This window comes from Ranitomeya imitator, chromosome 5 (assembly GCF_032444005.1).
Source record: "Ranitomeya imitator isolate aRanImi1 chromosome 5, aRanImi1.pri, whole genome shotgun sequence".
Classification (NCBI taxonomy): domain Eukaryota; kingdom Metazoa; phylum Chordata; class Amphibia; order Anura; family Dendrobatidae; genus Ranitomeya; species Ranitomeya imitator.
The window spans coordinates 449057123-449079312 of record NC_091286.1 but is presented as its reverse complement, the minus strand read 5'-3'; the positions used below and the strand labels follow the sequence as shown (position 1 = coordinate 449079312).

Sequence of the window (22190 nt, the reverse complement as noted above, 5' to 3'; positions counted from 1 at the left end):
GGATATAAAACTAAAACAAATTTCCATATTTCCATGTGACCTGACAAATCAATACAAACTCCACTGGTGTTATCCAACTCATTGGCAGGCATCATTGCCTGAGTGAGGACACTAGTGCAGCCTGCTGCCCATACAGCACATGCATGGTTAAGCATGCTGAGAAAGTAAGAGCTCAGGAGTCAGGCAGCTACAATGGCAACATACAGATGTAGTGGGGGAGGAAAAGCAGGATCAATGAACTACCTCCCGATGAAACAACAGTAATAATGAGCACTTGTGAGCCATTTTATATATTTATTTTTACTATTTTCCATAATATAAAACTGTCAGGTATTTTCTGAAAGCTGATAAATGATCTGATACACCGGCTCGTATAATATATAGAGGATTAACTTTTAAAGTTACACCCTGGATAAAATATTTCTATAATACAATATGAACTCAAAAAAGGTAACCATGTGCAAGCCCATACATGGCAGATGCATAATATACAGAGTCCATGACCATTTATCACAAGTTCAACACCAGAGTCTTTATGATCAATATTATCCATTATTTATAAAGCCCATTGAGCATATTCATGCAAATCAGTGAAAGTTCCCAGAGGAGCTTCCAATTTTCCATCTTCAGCACCAAAACACACCCTGGGGCCGGTTGCATGGGAATCGGATTAGCTCGATATGTTATGACACAGAAGGATAGCACAAATCCTAGCAGGCAGAACTCGGCCTATTGAAATGTCACGGTTCCAGCTCTACAAGGCACAAATGCTAATGTGACACTCAGTAACAAACCAGGATTAAAAATAGGCAGCAGACATTGCTTGGTGTGGAGGGTCTGATTCCACGTCCTAAAAATTAACCCTAAAATGACCTAAACCGGAAAAAAAAAATTTCTTGAGCATTAGGCCAACGGACCCAACAATGGGCTCTGCTTTGACATAATTTTTCTCCAAGTGCAAAAAAAAAATAATAATCTGCAACTGCACATCCAATCAACTGACAAGCAGTCTGTGAGTATCTACCAACTCAGATAATTTTATCCATGGTGACACCATGGCAACATGAGATGCGCTCTATGGAGACTTGCTGCCATGACAAGGTTAGAGCATTAGCAGTAACTCAAGCAATTGCACCGCGCTGTGCAGTGTAGACTCCAAGGGACACAGGCGCACACAAGACCCAAGTCTTTCAGATGTGAATATTTGAACATATAGCTGAATTAGCGTACATTCATCTTGACAGTAAAAGCTGAGCTGCCAGGCCCCATGCTGAAGGAGCTACATGTACAGGAGCAGTATGAGGTGTGCGCTTTCCAACACTCCTGTTAAACCCTCTGTATAGCGAAAATCTAAAAATCTGATCAAGATATCATCTCTCCACCAGCATATCCATCCATCATGGAGCTGGGCTGTCAGAGTTAAAAGAGCAGCTGACAGCATGGCATCCTCCCCCTGCATTGATCTCTGATCCAGTCATTTGTGGCTTACATTTATGTACTGTACAACCAACCTCATTTCACTGGACAAGCAAATGTAGTACGCAACTTGTCCAGCGGAAAGCAAAACCTATGTGCCCATGGACAGTAAGGGGCCGGCAACTGCAGAGACTGGCCACAAAAGTGTAGCTGTCACCAATAAAGAAGTCATGGAATTATGGAAATCACAGGATCAGTAGCCATGCTAAGGGTCTGAAAATGAAGAAAATGTGGAAGCCATTTTCAAAATATCTTCATCTAGTCAGTATTGAAGTCAGCACCATGCACAGAAATACAAATGCACAGAACTACAAATGCACACATCTTGGCTGCTACAAATGAGGATATTGTTGGTTGTCTGAGGAATATTCTGCCATGCTGAATGCACTTGAACACAAATCATCAAGATCTGCTGTTGTCAGCTGCCTTTGATATTGCCAAACGACGCCCCAAATGTTATTAATGAAAGACAAGTCAGGAGAAGTTGCAGGACATGGTAGCACAGTTATTTCTAGCAAGCTGCTCACAGTAGAAGGAGTAATATGTGGAGTGGCACGGTGTTAAAAAAAAAAAAAATGGCTCCTGGAACACTGTACCACTGGTTCCATAACTGATTCACTCTGTACTGCAAGTAAAATGAGATATCACATGCCAAACCTAAGACATCAGAAGGTGTTTTCACAACATTGGGCAAAGAGCCAGATGTCCACGTGTTCCACTGACATCAAGCTACCGCTCTGAAAGGCTATTGTGGTGCAGAGCAAACCAGCAATGTACAGTAGGTCTATACTCTTCAGAGAGGAATCTCACTTTGGTCTTAGACGCAATGATTGCCCAAGTGGTCTCCAGACCTCTGGCTATCTCATGCAGAGACTTTCACGAAGGAAAGTCACACTTGTCCTACTCCCTGGATTATGGCATAAGGTACAATAATGTACAGTAGCTGGACCCCTCTACTCTTCATTTCAGGACCACCAATAGTTCAGCATTATGATTTTGTAGTGTAAACAGTGGTACAGACATTTCTTCAAAGAGTCCCAGGAGCCGTTTTTAAGCACAACAATGCCTGGCCACGTTACTCGCCCTACTGTGAGTAGCTTGCATGGCCTAAACATGCTACTACGGCCTGCAGCAGCTCCAGACTCATCTCCCATCAAGCACATCTTGAACATCATTGGTCAGCAGCTAGTAAGTAAGCTGCCAGCAGCAGATCTTGATGATGTGTGTGCCAAACAGTGTGTCAGAACTTTCCTCAGATAACCAATAATAAACATCTTGACATGTCAATTAGGTTAAGTGCCTGTATTCCTGAGCATGGTGCTCATACTCTTGAATAAATCGAGATGTATTGAAAATGCCTAATTTCATTTAGTCATCATTTGTATATCATTAACATGTCAATTGACAAAAGGGTATGCAATGGAAAAATGGCTCAGCACATGCCAAAAAGACACTCATTAGGAATACGCAAGGTGCATGAAGGTCTATGGATACAAGCGCTTTTATGGAATGTTTGTCTAATAATGCAGAAGCTAAAAGTGAACAGGACCTTAGATTTACTGTAATTTAGATGGAACTGATTTTTCATCACAAATGAATGATTATAAAGCAGGCCTACGGTTTAACTCTCAACTCTCCTAAGCAGTCTTTATATACACATAGGTCATAGTATAAAATGATAATTGTAGATCTGCGATCCCATGTTTTATTTCTGTGAAATCAACGTTTTTCTGAATATATAAATAAGCCATTAAAATCTATGGATTGGACACCGATCTCCCTGAGAATCTTCCTCCAGAGCTCAGTTTCAAAATTAAGGATAAGTTACCAAAGTGAGACATGTAGATCAGGAGATCAGACTGTCAGTCATTACATGTCTCACAGAGGTAATGCCCACTTCTATTTAAAATAATAAGTAATAATAATGTCAGGGAGATCAGTCCAGCCCAAAGATCTTAACAGGTATTTTACATATTAAGAAAAATGCAGATTGCTTTGGATTAACAAAATGAGAAATTTGGACAAAACCCATGGGTCAGGCACTGAATGCACCGACAATCAGGCTACTGAAGATCATCTCTGCAGGTTTTTGCTATAATGGCGGATCAATCATGCTACTATATGAATATGGTCTACATTCACTTATCCTGTGCTTTTTATCAAAAAGTTCTGAGTTTAAGATACATTTTCCAATACAAACATCAAAACAGTAGCCATGACCATATATCCATTATATAACAACTATATACCACAAACAACGATAGCTTTGCAATCCGAAACATCACTACAAGAAAAAAATAAGAATTGCTTTTATATAGTTAGAGGCAGAACATCTTATCTTCATAACACAATAAAGACAAAAAAATTACCCTACTATAAATACCCTAAGCGTACAACGTCCTTGTACATATCTGATTTAAAAAGTCTAAAATAAAGTGCAATCTTTAAAAAAAAATATACACTAAAAATTTACTAAAAACAACCCTGATCCACTCCAGCTACAAAAAATATATATATTTTAAGCAAAATCTAATCTATACTCAAAGTGTAAGTGACCTAAACTTTTTTATGTCCATATGTGACATATATGAATCTGGTCCCATAGGATCTATTTATCAGGGCTATTGAGTCGGAGTCAACTTCAGCTTTTGGGTGGACGTACAGTTGGGAGAAATGTACTGACAAACTCTAGCTTTGAAAGAACATTACTATATTGTGAATATTGTCAAACACTTCTGATCCCTGGAACAGAAAGCTTCAGACATTGGGCTGATGTGGGTGGAGTAATCCTTTAAATGGCAAGTAATCTTGTAGTCGATCGCTCCACCTCCACGCTCTGCTAGTGGTCATCCAGAACATAAAAGACAAAAATCCTCTCATTACTTCCCATCAATAAATAAATGAAACTTAAACTGCTATAAAGACACAATGGATTCAGGGGCCTTTCAGTCGGTGAAAAATGCTGGTTACTATTACAATAGAGTATTACTTTCTCTTTTAAACTGTTTATCTGAATGTTTGAGTGGGACATTAAAAATTCATAAGACTTTTTTTTTTTTTACTGCAATGTTTACAACTTACAAGAGCATCTAACATCTATAACCATCCATGTTTAAAAAAAAAAAAAAAAAATGAAGAATAATATTGGACACTGAGTAATCACCACTATCACAGTTGGCACATGAGGATGAACGGCCCTAAAAGTTATTATATAGCAAACTTTCTCTCCAATTTGTCGCCAACAACTAGGGCTTATTGTGAGAGTAGAATGTGAAATAAAATGTTCTGTATAATAAAGTAACATTTGCAGCTTTCTGCTGGCTCCTCCTTAGTCTCATCGATTCTCTGTGACATCAGTTCCTTGCTGTGAATCATGTTGAGCAGCTTTGAAAGGCAATATACACAGCCAAGGGTTAAAATAATTTAAAAAAAAAATAGAGAAAAGGGTGCACATCCACGTATATATTATGTAGATTAATTCGACTTTAGATGTAGTCCTTACGTAGGTAGACTACAACTCAAGTCATCAGGATTTCATTCACCCCATTTCCAATACATCAGGATGATCACTTTCTTTGGCCACAAACCAAGAGGAGCACTGAAAGCCATTAAACTCCATCTCATGCTGCAGAGTAAATGAGAGCGCACAGTCCATTTATGAGATTTTAATTGAATCCTGCACCCAATGCAGCACAAACAGGTGCACCCACACAGGAAAAGCACAACCACCACACGCCCTGAAAGGAAGATTTCATTCATATAACCCATAGCAGAATGCATTCAAACACAAAATGCCACGTTAAAATTCCCAAATTGCAAATAAAAAAAATGACAAGTGGCAAGTTACCTGGGCGGAGCTGGCAGCGACTGAGATGCAGTCAATAAAGCTGTGCCTGCGAGTAAAAAAAGCCACTATCTGCTGCCATCGAGAAGGTTCTGGCTCAGCTCGGAGCTCTTCTGTAGAGCCCTTCTTTGCCCATGGCTTCTGTTTGGGGCCTACTGAGCTATGACTGGAGCTAGTATTGCCACCTCGATTGGCGCGGGAGTATAGGAGAGTGTTGTTTCCGAAAATGTAATTCATCTCTGCAGCTCTGCAGGTGGTTGCCAGGCAGTCTTACTCTTCTAGCAGCTGCCGAGTGGAGAAGGAGATCAGCAAGAACTGCAGATAGAATTACAGCAGCATCACATCCAAATCAGAAAGCGAAAATCCTGGTTCCTTGCTGTGCTCATTGTTTTCCCTTGGAGTCTAGCCATGCAGAACACTGTACCTGTTACATGTCTACAAGGTAGTGCTCATCGCTGCAGCAAAAAGGAAGGCGAGGAAATAAGGCAATCCGAGCAGCATCTGCTTCCCATGATTTCCTTGCCTCTGAGGTCTGCAGGGATCAAAAGCTGCTCTTCTTTTGTTAGCGGATAACTAGGCAGACTGAAGCCAGGAAGTGAGGTCGATTAGCAGGTAGGATGCTGGAAGCATTTGACTGCAAGGACCCACTGGAGCTGCCCGATTTAATGCACTGGGTGGAGAAAAGCTAGATCGCAAATTACCAAGTTTCAATCACCGCATGTAGTCAAAGCCAATGACATTCTCACTGCTGGACATAAATAATACATAAAGACCCAAACAAAAAGAGTGAAAGTAAACACTAATTGATTTTCCTCATAGACAATTAGTTAAGTGTTCTCAGATAAACAGCAGCTGAAATGTCCGGTTTAGGGTATCTCGCCTGAAATGAAGAATATTCCTGGAACAGCTACATTAGCATTGATTTTGTGAGCATTCTGCTTTCAGAAATAAGAACCTAATAATGGGAAGAAATCCGTTTAAAAGACATTTGTATGGACAGAATACTACAGTATTGAGTCCAGACAATGAAATCTGTAGCCGCAACACTTCACATACAAATAGCACTGCTATCATGGGAAGAATAATGACTAGACGTTACCAAAGTAGGCAGAACGCCAGCCGTGCCCCCCGACATGACACAGCCAGCAGTACAATGCCAAGAGATGGCCTTCATAAACCAGTCCACTAAGACATCAGAAGACACAGGCAAGAGCACGCCTTACCCTTCAAGGGGCCACACATGGAAGATGCTACGTTCTACAAGAAAAAGCCAGTGATGACAGGAGGGCATCACCGCTGGCACAGAAGAGTAGCGTAAAGCATGCAAACCGCAATGGATTCACTCCGGTATTCGCCAGTCATTCAGAGATTAGAGGAAACTTCTTTGTACAATGAAGAACATTCTAGATTGTCCTGAAGGCCACATTCACACCTTCAGTATGTGGTCAGTATGTTACATCAGTATGTGTAAGCCAAAACCAGGAGTGGGTGAAAACTTCCCAAGTGGTGCTGGACTTGTATTATACTTTTCCTCCCCTCCTGACTGGTGTAACAATGTCAGAAGCAGCATAAAACAGGCCATGCCCCACTGTGGCAATATAACCACATAGAAGACTAGTAACGGATCCCAGCAGCACCACATATATTCAGGACGCTGCGAGAAGCCACCACGCTGGATGGGTGCAGAGCCCTCTTCTGTTTCGTAAATGCGAATCCTTTGGGTTGTTACATACTGATGGATGTCTAAAGACAGTGAGAAAAGGAAATCTGTCAGCAGGACGTCACCCACCTAAACTATTTATATGAGCACTAGATGGTGGCCCGATTCTAACGCGTCGGGTATTCAAGAATATGCATGTCTACGTAGTATATTGCCCAGCCACGTAGTATATTGCCCAGCCACGTAGTATATTGCCCAGCCACGTAGTATTTTGCCCAGCCACGTAGTATTTTGCCCAGCCACGTAGCATATTGCCCAGCCACGTAGCATATTGCCCAGCCACGTAGCATATTGCCCAGCCACGTAGCATATTGCCCAGCCACTTAGCATATTGCCCAGCCACAATGTAACAGGTTAAAAAATAAAAAATAAACATATACTCACCTTCCGAGGGCCACTTGTAGTCCTGTCGCCTGTGTGTGGTGCACGCGGCAGCTTCCGGTCCCAGGGTTGGTATAAGCGCAGGACCTGTGATGATGTCGCGACCACATGACCATGACGTCATGGCAGGTCCTTCTCGCATAGCATCCTTAGCACCGGAACCTGCCGCTTGCACTGCTGAGGACAGGACGCAACGTCGGAGGGTGAGAATAACCTTTTTTTTTAAATTATTATTATTATTATTTGTAGCATTAGATCTTTTTACTATTGATGCTGCATACGCAGCATCAATAGTAAAAAGTTGGTCACACAGGGTTAATAGCTGCGTAACCGGAGTGCGTTACACCGCGCTCTGGTAACGCTGGCATTAACCCTGTGTGAGGGCTGACTGGATGGGAGTATGGAGCGGGCACTGACTGCGTGGAGGAAAGAGCGGCAAAACGCCCACGACCAATCAGCGACTTGGATTCCATGACAGACAGAGGCTACGGCCAATGAATATCCGTGACAGACAGAAAGACGGAAGTGACCCTTAGACAATTATATAGTAGATGTAGCTCTTTCAAAAATAAGTCCAGCAATAGCCTTACATGGCTGGTCTGCTTCTCCATTACTGATAAATCACTGTTTGAATGGATAAGCCAGCGTTATGGCAGATCTGAAGCCTCTGTCACTCCAGCTCTATTCCCTGCCCAGCACCGACTCCTCCTGCGGGACAGACAGCATCTATGCTCTACGACTTCAGGAAAAAGGAGTTGTCAGTTATTCAGGAGGAGGCGGCGCTGGCAAGGGAATAGAGCTGGAGTGACAGAGGCTTCAGACCTACAAAAAACTCTTCCACCTCATTGTTCATCAATTCAAAGCCTGATTTTTCAGTAACGGAGGAATGGAATGGCCATGTAAAGGCATTGTTGACCTTGTCCTGCTGACAGATTTCCTTGACCTACATGGAAAAAAATGCATGACCAAGCTAAAATGTGTTTATAGTATATTATAATAGAGCGAGGTGGGGGAGGGGAGCCTTAAACATTTTCATGACATTCAATAGGATTCGACATAAATGCATGATGCGTGGCTCCTACTTGCATGTGCCAAACCCACTGGGACAACGAAAACCCAGTGACCACCATAGTGTGGCTATAGACATTAGTACAGAGATGGCCGCGCTTGGTTCTCTTTCTAATACGCACAGCTCTCAATTGAAAGAGCATCTGAATGGAAGTCACAGGATATTCTCTAACGGTTAAAGATGGAATACAATTTTTAAGCAAACGCATGCTCTTTTCTTTGCATTTGATTAAGATAGCATCTTATATATTATAGATTGGATATTAAGTGATAGACACAACATGCATCATTAATAAATCTTCACCTTGAGGATCAAGACCAGGCAGAAATGTTTAAGATCAATAGGTACTTGCCAGATGAATACCACTTACAGTACATTCAATAGATTAAAATTTTAAAAAGGCTTGAAAGCCTAGACGTCATTCTTGTTCAAGGCTTATGGTGTTGGCTGTAATACAGCAAATCAGCGCCAAAAATAACAACAATGATGACGAGGACCACTTTTCCATAACATTACCACTCTGAAAAATGTTTACATGCAATTTAGACTTGTTTTGAGGGAACGGTCATTCAGCCAGAAAGTGCACATTAACTGGGTTACAGGGTGTTCCAACTGCAAGCATGGCACGTCCCCAATCACCCATTCTGCTATTCAAAACAGTGGGAATATGGCCCGATTATCCAAAACGGACCATCTGTACTCCAGTCATGACGAGGAGCGCACCGCAGAAAGAGGAGCCAAATTCACTGAGAGGGAGTGCGCCTCTGAGACCACGGGCACACGTTCAGTATGTGGTCAGTATTTTACATCAGTGTCTGAAAGCAAAAATGAGGAGTGGTACAATCAGGAAAAGTATAATAAAAACACGGCACAACCTGGTTTTGGCTTACAAATACAGGAGGTAAAAAAAAAAATAAAAAAAATAAAAATCACCAAATACTGAATGTGTGAATGTGGCTTTAATGGGAATCTGTCAATGGGTTTTTGCCAATGAATCCGAGAGCAGTACGATGTAGAGACAGAGAACACAATTCCAGAAACATGTCACTTACTGGGCTGCTTGCTTTAGTTTTGATAATCTCCTGCTGAAAAAACTGTGATGTTATCATTAGAGGTCGCCCTGCATATTCGTGAGCTCTGTATCACTCCCCGCATGGACTGTCCATAGGCAGAAAGCTGTCCGTGTACTGTAGGGTTTGCACTCACTCCGCTGCTTGAGGGGGCACAGGAAACGGCATTGGTGCAATGTTTATTCACAGCTCATAAACCCCTCTGGATGGCAAGATAAAACAGAGCCTTTTCTGGCACATGGCGAACACAAACTACAAGTGAATAGCCCATATAGCACTGGGGGTCCGCCTGCTCAGGTCAGTGGAGGTCTCCAGACACAGACACTGAATGAGAGACTCGGCCGCCATTCTCTCTGCCTAACCACGACCCTGGGGGTTGAGACATGTGAGCAGTCATTCCCACTCATCTCTCATAACTGCTTGCAAAACCCGGCCCAAAGAACTCTCTCAGCACTATATGTGCTGGAGCATGCTTCAGAGCCAATAACCACGATGGCCGGCGGCCATCTTACCGGACATAGAAAGCAGTTACTGAGTGGTGGAGGCGAGGTAATACAGAGCTCAGCACTCAGATCTGCAGCAGACTACAACAGTTATTTTATGAAAACCTTAGCAAGCAGACAGTAGGTGATGCCTCAGCGTTGTCAGGGTCTCTGTCCTTACATAGCGCTGCTGTCAGATTCTCTGTAATGAATTTGGCACATCTCTCCGTTGTCGTGTGCCACTAAGAAATGTACTCCAGCCGCAGCCCTGGGAAAACTTCTCTTGTCATTTACCTCACGGACAGTATTTGGCACTCAGTGAGATGAATTTGATGGCCACTCCCTCCCAGAATCCACTCCTTTCATAATTTTTTTTTAAATTGGAGCTGGCTGGAAATGGCAACATTCTTGCATAACAGTTTCGTCACAAATGTTAGAAAATGTCAGTTTTACACCAGAAGAAATCAGGCAACAACTGCTTCATGAATCGAGGCCATAGTATTGCACTGGATAAGCGTGTACTCCGCTCTTTCTATAGACATCCATGAGTCCTAGAATGACTGTGTATAACATGGCACAATTATACGCACAATCATCATCACCAAAGTCCCTGCCACAACCGGATGGGCAATGACTGATCAGAAGATGAAGGAACATCCAAGCATCGTAACATTACTTCATAAGATGGGAATGTCCCGAGGATTCCTAGCAATTTACAGCAGGCCCCTCAGCCGCTATGGAGGTTGTCCTTCATCTTCTCTGGATTCTTGAAGTTGTCAGGTCTGCTCAGCTATGGTGCAATAATGGGGGAAGGACACTTTAATGTAGGAGAACCCAGATCTGTATATTTACATGACTATGAGGCTGTCCAGCTTGGGGCCGGAGACGCATGGCCAGTCCCTGCATCACAGTCTCTACTAGTCTAGTCTCTACTAGACTACGAAGCTCAAAAGCGTCACAATGGCTCATGGAAAAAGGAAACCGGAAAACGCTCATCTTAATATCAGGACTACACATCTTATCAGGTGTAAGATCTATGTGATAAGTCTTGTGAAATCTGGGGGCAGATTCACTTTAATATAGTAAATGTGCTTGGCACTGTGCCATCTTCAGAGGACCGAGGTGAAGGGACAAGCCGTGAGCACATCCCCAGAACACACTGACTGCTGTGTAGTGTATACTCACTGAGGTGGAAGAACTATGGAGGAGGACAGACACAGGCCGTCCTTGCATGGAGGGGGATGAAATATTAAAAAGAAACAGCACTTTATAAATATTGCAGCACTGTGCAGAGGGAAGAAAATAATAATGTAACAAACCTATTCAATCCCAAAAGTACAGCTCAAGAATGGAGAACTTATCATAAAACGGACATGCAAATCTTCATGTATTCATAGAAATATTCTAAATGCCACATGCGACCAATCCGCAATTATGTTCTCATAAAATCCTGAAAACTGCACAGGATTTTCACTTGACAGTTACAAGGCTTTGTTCCCATTTCTGGGGGTGAAATAACACATGTATGACAGGCCGCTATGTTTAGAAGCTGAAGATTCCTGTAAAGATGACTAATATAATCTCTATATAGCATGCTCCCAATTATCCCCATATTATGTGCTGTATACATGTAAAGGGTAACTTATTCAAGTTCAAAAATGACCTCAGTCTTCATAAATTCTGCATGTGGAATGAATATTTCTAGACTGAAAAAAGCAGCTGTAGTGAAGAGGTGCAGTCATCTAGTGCACTCACACTGCCCCCTACTGCTTACTGAGCATAACACACCAAGTGGAAGCACTTAACCACTTAACAGCCAAGATAACTGGAAGGCAGGATGAGATGTCAGAACAACTGGTAAACTAATTCATTTACGTATCAAATTATAAATTTGTATAATGATCTACAATGGGTCGTCTCCATATATAAAAGCACAATGTAGCTGGTGGAGCAACCATATGATATGCTGCACTGATAAAAACCCTTTCCCAAGCTGGCAGCCACACTCCCACACCTCCCTGTACCCCATGCAAACGCCAAAGAAGCAACCTCTGCGGACAAACACTTCAATATGATCGCTGATGTTAATGAACCCCATTTGGGTGTTGGTGTACAGTGAAACCTACACAATAGATAGAAACATGGTTGCAAACTACCTCTTCTATCTACATACAGGGACCTTTTGCAAGATATCATATTTCTTCATTTTGGACAACCCAATGTTACAAAGCAAGACTCATTAAGTCAAGCAAAAATGCTTCAGTTTGCAGCATCAGAGAGTACACAGGTGGAGAAGCAGTCCAACCATGCTGCTGGTCCTAAAGTTTAATCTTGGGGCAAGCATTCCCCAGCAGACAGGCAGAAAGCTCATGAAAAAACACACAATTACAAATGTAACAGCAGGGGAATTTGAGTTGGTCAGGAATAGTTTACCCAAGACATTGGCAGTGCATTGAGTTTGTAGGACATTGTTTACTTTCATATTTTGGTCGGCCTTTGTACAATTTCACACTTTGGTCAGCCAAGGTTTACTTTTCACACGTCACCAATGTAAGTATACTAATCCTAACTGTAACTCCAGTGAGACCATCAAGACATTATGGTTTAAACTTTGGAAAATCACAATAAATGTGTTTCACATACTGCTATACCTGCTTTTTCCCACACAAAAAAACACATCAAAACCCAATACCTGCATTTTTTGCACTTACTCTTTGCTTTCTATGTGTGAACAAAACGCTGCAAAAACTCTGAAAAAAGTGACATATTGCAGATTTTTTTTAAAAAAAAGCAGCAGTTTTCCAATTCTAACAGGGGGGGAAATGTATATTCATGAGATTTCTGAAATCTCATAGCTTTTGCAGGCACTGTAAAACGCAGCTTTTAATTTGCATAAATTTGCATAAAAGATGCAACGTGTGAACGTAGTCTAAGGATTTATTTGCTCTCCTCCAAACACTGTTTCAAGTACCAACATGGTCAAAATGTTATGACTCTTTGTAAAATATAAAGTGGTACTAGGATCTAAATGATCAATTCTTCCTCTCTGCACGGTTTTTATGCGGATTTTCTCTGCGGATTTGCAAGCGAAATAAAGATATATTATTTAACAAAAAAGAATTGTGATGTCATTTCCTTATCCAACCTCTACATTCTCAATTGAAGACCATAATATCAGTACATACCATATATATATATATATATATATAAAAAAAAATCAGAATAGCATCATATTACCACAATTGTAGTGCAAAGCTCTCCAAACCAATATTCCAATGGCTTCAAACATAGAAGAAAGAAAGGAAAACAGCACACACAAAAATAGAAATAGTGGGCATTTAATGCCTGCACAGCGTGGCAACGTTTTGGATATACAAACCTTTTTCAAGCCAAAAAAAAAAAAAAGGGATTGGCTTGAAAAAGGATTGTATATCCGAAACGTTGCCACGCCGTACAGGCATTAAATGCCCACTTTTTCCATTTTTTTGTGTGCAGATTATATATATATATATATATATATATATATATATATATATATATATATATATATATATATATATATATATATATATATATATATATATATATATATATATATATATATATATGTATATATATATACATATACACACACACATACACATACGTACACTACAAAGCCCGAGGTTTAGTAATGAACAGGTGTCAGCCTCATTAATAAAACGGTAAGTAAAGTGTTAAATAAAAGACACAAACTCGAAATCTGGATGAAATGCAATATCTTTAATTTTCAAAGAATGCATTTAAAAAAAATCGCGTGAGCTCCAGCGTAATTTTCTTAACAAGCAGAAGGAAAGCCTACGGCTGATAGTAATATTCTGTGAAGGAGCCAATAGCCATAAAGGTACCCACGCTGTTAATATCAGCTCACAGGTGTTTGCTTAGCCTTTACTGACTAGTTTACAGGGGAGCCCCAGAAGAAAATTGACATGGGGTCCCCATATTAAATCAAACCAGCAAAGGCTAGGCAGACAACTGCGGGCTATTAATAGCCTGGGAAGGGGTCATGTATATTGGCACCCCTCCAGGCTAAAAACATCAGCTCTCAGCCACCCCAGAAATGGCGCATCTTATAGATGTGCCAATTCTGGCACTTAGCCTCGCTCTTCCCACTTGCCCTGTAGCGGTGGCAACTGGGGTAATATTTTGTGGGGCTGATGTCACCTTTGTATTGTCCAGTGACATCAAGCCCACGGCTTAGTAATGGAGAAGCATCTGTAAGACAACTATCCATTACTAATCCTATAGTTATATGGTAAAGACACAAACATAATAAAGTCCTTTAATTGAAATAATCACACAGACTCCTTTATTAATCTTAATTTACCATACTTCCTGCATTGCCTAATCCCTAGACGCCCTTGATCTCCTTCAACAAAAATAAAATAATAAACCAACACAAATACTCCTTGTCCGCTGTAGTCCATTTAATACCAAGTGTTCCACGACAATCTCAAGTTCGAGATGTGACTCCTCCACCTGGCCTCCGGTGATACACTGACAGGAGATAATCGCTCCTGCAATGTATCACAGAGTTCACTGGAGTTCGTACTCTCACGGCACCGCTGCGGGCAATTCCGCGTGGAAAAAATGCTGTGGTTCCTCAACAAAATCCGCAACGTGTGCACATAGCCTAAAGATGTCAACAAGGCAGAACCTTTCCCAGGGTGTCCCTAGAGCAGTTGGAGGTAGAAAACAATATAGTACCCTTTCCCTAGATATATCCCAATCATTGAGCAAAAAAACAAACCACACAGCGCTCATGTAGGACTGGGTATACCAGGCTCTATCAGATAAGTGTCAGGCTGCACTAGCTTTGAGCAGGGCTATCAAGGTTTCGTTTTTTTATGCACAGTAACACTGAAAAACAGTGCCATTTTGTAATCCTTATTCCTCTAGCCTTTTGGTGTTACCTTCTTCATTTTTACAAATTAAAACACTTGGGACTCCATGGCATGGGTTCACTACATTTCACAGTAGGATCTGGCTGAAAAGCAAATATCAAATGACTTTGGCATCTATGTGATTGGACAAAGGGAAGGGTTTGCGGGGTCCTGAATATTTGTCAGGGCAGAAAGAATAAAGGCTCCAAAAGTCTTCCATATTTATCAACAGTTTGTTCGGTCTGTCACAATTCATGCATAGAAAACGCTCCCGACTATGGCCGTCTGTGGTCCATGTGGCTCCAGGAAGGCCTCTCTCTGCCGGTTTCACACGTCAGTTGCTCCGGTACGTGTAGTGACAGTTTTCTCACGTACCGGAGACACTGACACACGTAGACCCATTCAAATGAATGGGTCTATGCACAAGTCTCCGTGTTCTCATGGACCGTGTGTCCGTGTTGAAAACACGGAGACATTTCCGCTTTTCTCGGGCAGCACGGTCCGCAAAGCGTCATGCACACGGAGAACAGTGAGCACTCTCCTCCGTGTGCACGTTCCGCCCACAGGAGAGACCACGATACACTAAGCGCTGTCCCCCCTGCGTGTGGTGCTGAAGGCGGCATTCATCTCTTCTCCCTGCAGCACTGCATGCTGGAGAGAAGGGATGAAAAATCAATTTTATTTTTTGTTAAAAATAAAGTTTGGGGGGTCACCTCCTGCCTCTCACCCCCGTGCCCCCGCCCGCTTGCAGAGAAATACTCACCCAGCTCCCTCGATGCCTCCTCCCAGCGCCGGCAGCTTGTCCTGTGTGAGCGGTCATGTGGTACCGCTCATTACAGTGATGAATATGCGGCTCCACCTCCCATAGGGTGCTGATGGGGTTAGAGAGGGAGCCCCCACACTCTTAACTATTCAATATTGAAAGCAGCATTTAAGGGGTTAAACAACTATAGTCGGTACCAACACTGATTGTGGCTGATGCAGCAAGTTGTCAGCTATAGTGTACAGCCGACAGCTGCTGGATTGTCACCAATGGGGGGGATCTTAATATCTTATATCGCAGGTAAGACGTATTGGTGGTCACTAAGGAGTTAAGGTTAAATTCCCATGAGAAGCTTTGAGTTTTGACGCTGCATTTCATTTTTTTTTTTTTTTTTTTACGTGTCAGATTCCCCTTGTAGTAAATGTTTTATTTGTGGATTTTCCTTTTAGACATGTTAGGAAAATCCAAAAATAAAAAAAAACGTTTGTGTATTTGTGTTTATTTAGTGGCAATCCACTAAATATGCATGTAATCCGCACATGACTATCAAAGCTTTATCAAAGCTACCGTATATACTCGAGTATAAGCCGAGGCACCTACTTTTGCCACGGAAAACTGGGTAGGCTTATTGACTCAAGTATAAGCCGGGTATGCATTGTCCCCTCATCCCTGTCCTGGTATGAATGCCTCCCCGTTCTTGCTCCAGTTTGCATGTCTCCCTTGTCCCTGTCATTGTATGCATGCCTCCCACGTTCAGTCCCTGTAAGCATGCCTCCCCCTTCCCTGTCCTGGTATGAATGCCTGCCCATCCCTACCCCTGTCTGCATGCCTCCCCTGTCCCTGTATGTATGCCTCCCTCTTCCCTGTCCTGATATGAATGCTTGCCCATCCCTACCCATCTGCATGCCTCCCCCGTTCAGTCCCTGTAAGCATGCCTCCCCCTTACCTGTCATGGTATGAATGCCTCCCCATTCCTGCCCCTGTCTGCATGCCTTCCTCTTCCCTGTCCAGGTATGAATGCCTGCCCATCCCTACCCCTGTCTGCATGCATGCCTCCCTCTTCCCTGTCCTGGTAGGAATGCCTCCCCATCCCTACCCCTGTCTGCATGCCTCCCCCGTTCAGTCCTTGTATGCATGCCTCCCCAGTTCAGTCCTTGTAAGCATGCCTCCCCCGTTCAGTTCCTGTATGCATGCCTCCCCCGTTCAGTCCCTGTATGCATGCCTCCCCAGTTCAGTCCCTGTATGCATGCCTCCCCAGTTCAGTCCCTGTATGCATGCCTCCCCAGTTCAGTCCCTGTATGCATGCCTCCCCAGTTCAGTCCTTGTATGCATGCCTCCCTCCTCCCTGTCCTGGTATGAATGCCTCCCCCTTCCCTGTCCTGGTATGAATGCCTCCCCCTTCCCTGTCCTGGTATGAATGCCTCCCCCTTCCCTGTCCTGGTATGAATGCCTCCCCCTTCCCTGTCCTGGTATGAATGCCTCCCCCTTCCCTGTCCTGGTATGAATGCCTCCCCCTTCCCTGTCCTGGTATGAATGCCTCCCCCTTCCCTGTCCTGGTATGAATGCCTCCCCCTTCCCTGTCCTGGTATGAATGCCTCCCTCTTCCCTGTCCTGGTATGAATGCCTCCCTCTTCCCTGTCCTGGTATGAATGCCTCCCCTTCCCTGTCCTGGTATGAATGCCTCCCCTTCCCTGTCCTGGTATGAATGCCTCCCCCTTCCCTGTCCTGGTATGAATGCCTCCCCCTTCCCTGTCCTGGTATGAATGCCTCCCCCTTCCCTGTACTGGCATGAATGCCTCCCCCCTTCCCTGTCCTGGTATGAATGCCTCCCCCCTTCCCTGTCCTGGTATGAATGCCTCCCCTTCCCTGTCCTGGTATGAATGCCTCCTTATTCCTTATCCCTGTGTGCATGTTTACTATTGAAAAAAAAGGGAGTGGAGATGCGTCCATATTCATCACCTCAATGAGCGGTACCACTTGACTGCTGAACACAGGAAGAGCTGCAGGCAGGCGCCGACAGCCAGAAAGAGATGCAGTGCCAGCACCCAGGGTGCGCAGGTGAGTATGATGTGTGCCCTGGCTTCTAGCACCCGCTGCTCCGCCACCCCCCTCCCCCGCCGGTTTTCTGTACCGTGACTCATGTATAAGCCGAGGGGGGTGTTTTCAGAACAAAAACGTGCTGAGTATATACGGTAAGTTACAGGAAGTTAACAAAACAAAGCAGTTTCAGTTATTAAAAAAATGACCTACTATAAAAAGAAAAAAACAATGCTATAAAAAACACAATGAAAAATGTAAGTAACCCAATTTAGCTACTTACAGCAAAAATGCTACAGAAAACCTGCAACACCCAAATACCGAATATACTCATGTATAAGCAGAGTTCTTCAGCTTTTTTTTTTTTTTTTTGCTGGAAAAGACCCTCCTCGGCTTATACACGAGTCACGGTCCCAGTGCGGAGGTCCCCGGCGTCTCTGGAACATGTCCGCGCTCCCCTGCAGCCTCTGTAAGCATTCCGGTGGCCACTGACGGGGCCGGCGGTCGACACCGATGCAAGTGTCGGTGTATACTCGGGTCGGCTTATACTCGAGTATATATGGTACTCATTGTGGGAACTTCTAAAGCAGTAAGCAAATTTCAATCATAGAACTATACAATACATTAAAAGCTTCTGCTAAAAAAAAAAAAAATTCTTGTATAGCAGAGTGCTTACATGCCTGACAGCAGCACCATCTCCTTCTTTTGCTGCTGTTACTGTGGTACCTGCTTCAGCCTCATACACCCAGCAGGAGGAGTAGACAGAAGGCACAATCCATGAGAGGCTGTGCTTAAAAAGCAACTATTACTAGAGAGATAATCCTCTGCTGACACCATGGTGCCCTTGAGGCAACAAGACACTGAAAATAACATTCATGTGGAAAATATTTAAGCAGCTATGGTGCCACGAGAAGGACTGTTTGTAGACACAAAGCTAGAAGGGCGAAAACCATTTTTCTTCTAGCGCACCTGCATCCCTATTGTCGCATTATTCACAATGTAGACAATAGCCTACATAAAATTGGGAATAGAACAATACGAAAAAATGGAGCATATCCCTAATAGAGTGAACAAATGGTAATGAAACCTAAATATCATAAAATATTTATATTTTATTAGAATCATTAAATTAGGTTTGCATTGTACGCAAATGTAAGTATCAGTAGGCGGTCAGACGGGTGAAGACACAACATGTATGGCAACGCAACAATTAGTAGATGTTAGTATGAGCGCAGCTCAATATATACATACATGTACAACCTGTCAGTGATAACATTAGTAATTAGGAATATGGTAATTATGAATAAACCCAGAAAAGGGAAGATAAAAAAGAGCATTGATGCAATGGTGCCATATGTGAGCCAGATGGTGCTCCATCGTCCTTCCCACAAACACACGCAACGATAATGAAAGGTCTCATGTAATACAGTTATTATGCATATTACATAGTATAAAGAAATGACAATGCTGTGAAAGGGTTGTAACATGAGAACCAAAAACTAAAAGCTCACCCGGCCTGTGAGGGGTCTTCATGTGGTGCTCTGCTTAGGCATTCATAATGCAGACCACTTACAGGTCACTGACCTGCCCCTTATTTTACATTCTGAATATACTATGCTTTGGGGGAGGAAAAATTCATAGTGCTGCCGCTTGTGGCGGCGCCTGTGCTGTAGCATGATATGATGTATGAAATGCATATACGGTAATAATTTTGTTTTGTTGGCAAAAAAACAAAAAATTTATCTTAATCAAAATGGCACCAGCGTTAGCACCTGTTCAGTAGAATCTTCAGTATTCCAATAGATGCTACTGCGCAGGCGCCATTTTGCTAGAGAGAAAAAAAAATAGGCTCCATCAAGATGGTGCTGGCGGCGCAGTAGCATCAATGGTAACCCGCCACCGGGGCCATTTTGATTAAGACAATCATTTTTATTGCCAACAAAGCAAAATGCCTAAATACGTCGCATCATGCTATAGCGCAGGCACTGCCACAATGCCGACATGATGTTTTTGTTTGTTTTTTCCCCAAATAATAGTATATTCAGTATGTAAAATAGGGGGCAGGTCCCTGAAGGATCAGTGACAAGTCACAAGCCCATGAGGATAAATATGTAAGAAGAGCACCACACAAACCACCCCCCACAGGATGCCCTGGAGCACGAGAATCTCATTAGGGTATGTTTCCACGTGCCGGATTACATCAGGACTTGCTGCGGATTGGATGCTGCATCCAGATGTTACAGTATAGTGGAGGGGATTTTATGAAATCCCGTCTCCACTATGCGTGCAGGGCCGCATCCGGCGGCCCTGGGTATCCGGACATGCAGCGCGTCTTTACGGACCGCAGCATGGCTATTTATCTTGCAGAGATGCTCAGACTCCGAAGAGGAGATAACCCGGTCTATGAATTCGATGTATTCAATGAACACCTGCGGAATCACCGCACATACAACAGGGAGCGGCGCTTTGGGCAGGGAATCCGCTGTGTCCAAAGCGCTGGGTCTCCTGAATGTGGAAACATAGCCTTAATCTTTTATTTGCAGTTTTCAGTTAAACAACCACAAGATGGATTTCATCATCCAAGGTACCATGTTAATCAGTATAGTGACACCAGCCTGACACTGTCTGTAGTTCACCGAGCACAATCCTGCTGTCAGGTTTTCTTTAAGTCTCTTCAAAGTACAAAAACACTCAAGGGTCTCAACAAAAATCTTTGACTGTCTTTGAAACTGAAGGCAACAATGAGATCTCAGCCAAACGATTGCAGACAAAAAAAAAAAGTAACACCAACCGTGGCTAAACATTTCTGTGGTCCAGGACACAACTAACAATATGAAAGTTGTTATATTAAAAGGTAACTTCAAGTCACAATAACATTGAACGGTGTGTTATCAAAAATGAATGGCAGGCTTTGATGCCCTACACACAGGACTAAATCTATCACAAGGCTGTATGACTTCCTATAAAATCTGAGGTCTAAGGGGTAAACCTCCTTACCTTAACAAGCCAGAGCTGGTATGTCCCTCTCCACAAGGAGAAACCTTACCCCTTAGACGTCAGTTCAGAGCCTCTCACCTCACACTGACGAGGGCCAACAGCTCGAAACACCGCGTCTGCGAATTGAGATACTGATTTGGCTTTTATCCTAAGACTCGTTAAAAGGTTAATTGTGACTTGTAGGATCGCTACTTCCTCTAACAGGTAGTTGGAAGTACCTCTATAGAGTTCAAGTCCTCTTTTTCTCTGAAGAGGCAATTTGCATAAAAAATCTGAGGAATCTGCTCCAGAGACCATGAGGGCTTCAGGTCTCTGATCTCACATGGTTATTGTGACAATAAAACTTTCACACCACTTATCTAATCCAAAGAAGGATTCATTCCCTAAGTTTTGTTTGTTACACCATGCCTGATGAAGAGACTTAAGCAGTCTTGAAAGCTTGTTTTGTGACATCACTTATTTTATTTTTGTTAGCAATTAAAAAGGTATCAAGATTATTTTGCTTCTCCCACTGAGAACAATCACTCCTTTTGCTGTAATGCACCTCCAATTGCAAAGAAAAATTTACCATGCACAGTGCATAATAGTGCTTCTAAGTATCTTGCTTAGCAGATTCCATTTCTAAACTGCAAAACCTGGCCGTGGTCAGTGCTGTGGGCTGCCTATATCTAGGTACCAGTACACTGCTGTCTCCTGGACTCCGAATGCTCAGCAGGGGAGCCACATATGTTAAGTTACTTCCTACCACACTGGCTTTCCTATATGAGACTGGGGTCTAGAAGGTAGAGCTGGATAATCTGCCTTCTAGCGCATAGGAATATATAGCCTACAGCAAAGATCTTGCTGCCTTCAGAAGCTGAATTGGCTATACAATGTATTTAGAAATACAATTATTGTACACACTTCACACTTTAACCCCTTCCTGACACTGGACGCATCCATGTGTTCAGGTCGCAGGGTACTTACTGACCTTGGACATATGCATGTGTCCAGGTGATTTTGAGCGAACAGCTCACGATATTTAACCCCCTAAATGCATTTAGCAAACAAGCAGGGAGAAGAAAGCCCTTCTGCCCTTTGATCGCCGCCCCACATCGTCATCGCGGAGGCCCGATCGTTGCCATGGTGACCTGATATCATCATGATGACATCTAGATCACCAGGCACTAGCAAGATCGTGCCTGGAGAAATTGCTAACAAATTGTACAGTAAAATTTCTCCCGTTACCCTTGTGAAAAATGCAAAACTTGGGGCCAAAATACATTTTTGAGGGGAAAAATTGATTTAATCCTGAAGGGTGCATAGTCACCTGAAACGTGTCGATGTCACACATCATGTAACGGTCTACGCTGATGTTGTCTTACCAGGACTTGTCTTGTTTCCGATTGCTCCATGCCTTGACACAGCGTTTCCAAACCCCTAAGGATGT

At 43.0% G+C, this 22190-nt stretch overlaps 1 protein-coding gene across 22 annotated transcripts in view; it reads right to left on the bottom strand.

Annotated features, from left to right (window-relative positions):
* DLG1 (discs large MAGUK scaffold protein 1) overlaps positions 1-22190 on the bottom strand; it is a 348066-nt gene that overhangs the window by 214245 nt on the left and 111631 nt on the right. For 2 of the 22 annotated variants that reach the window (XM_069727213.1, XM_069727215.1), the window contains exon 1: positions 5324-5979. The exons of 17 other annotated variants lie outside the window; for them this stretch is intronic. In XM_069727213.1, coding sequence (XP_069583314.1) covers positions 5324-5557 — 234 coding nt within the window. In that variant the 5' untranslated portion in view covers positions 5558-5979. Of the gene's footprint in view, positions 1-5323; positions 5980-22190 lie in introns of those variants that run through there. 3 more of the 22 variants (XM_069727218.1, XM_069727210.1, XM_069727219.1) reach the window with 2 other exon arrangements.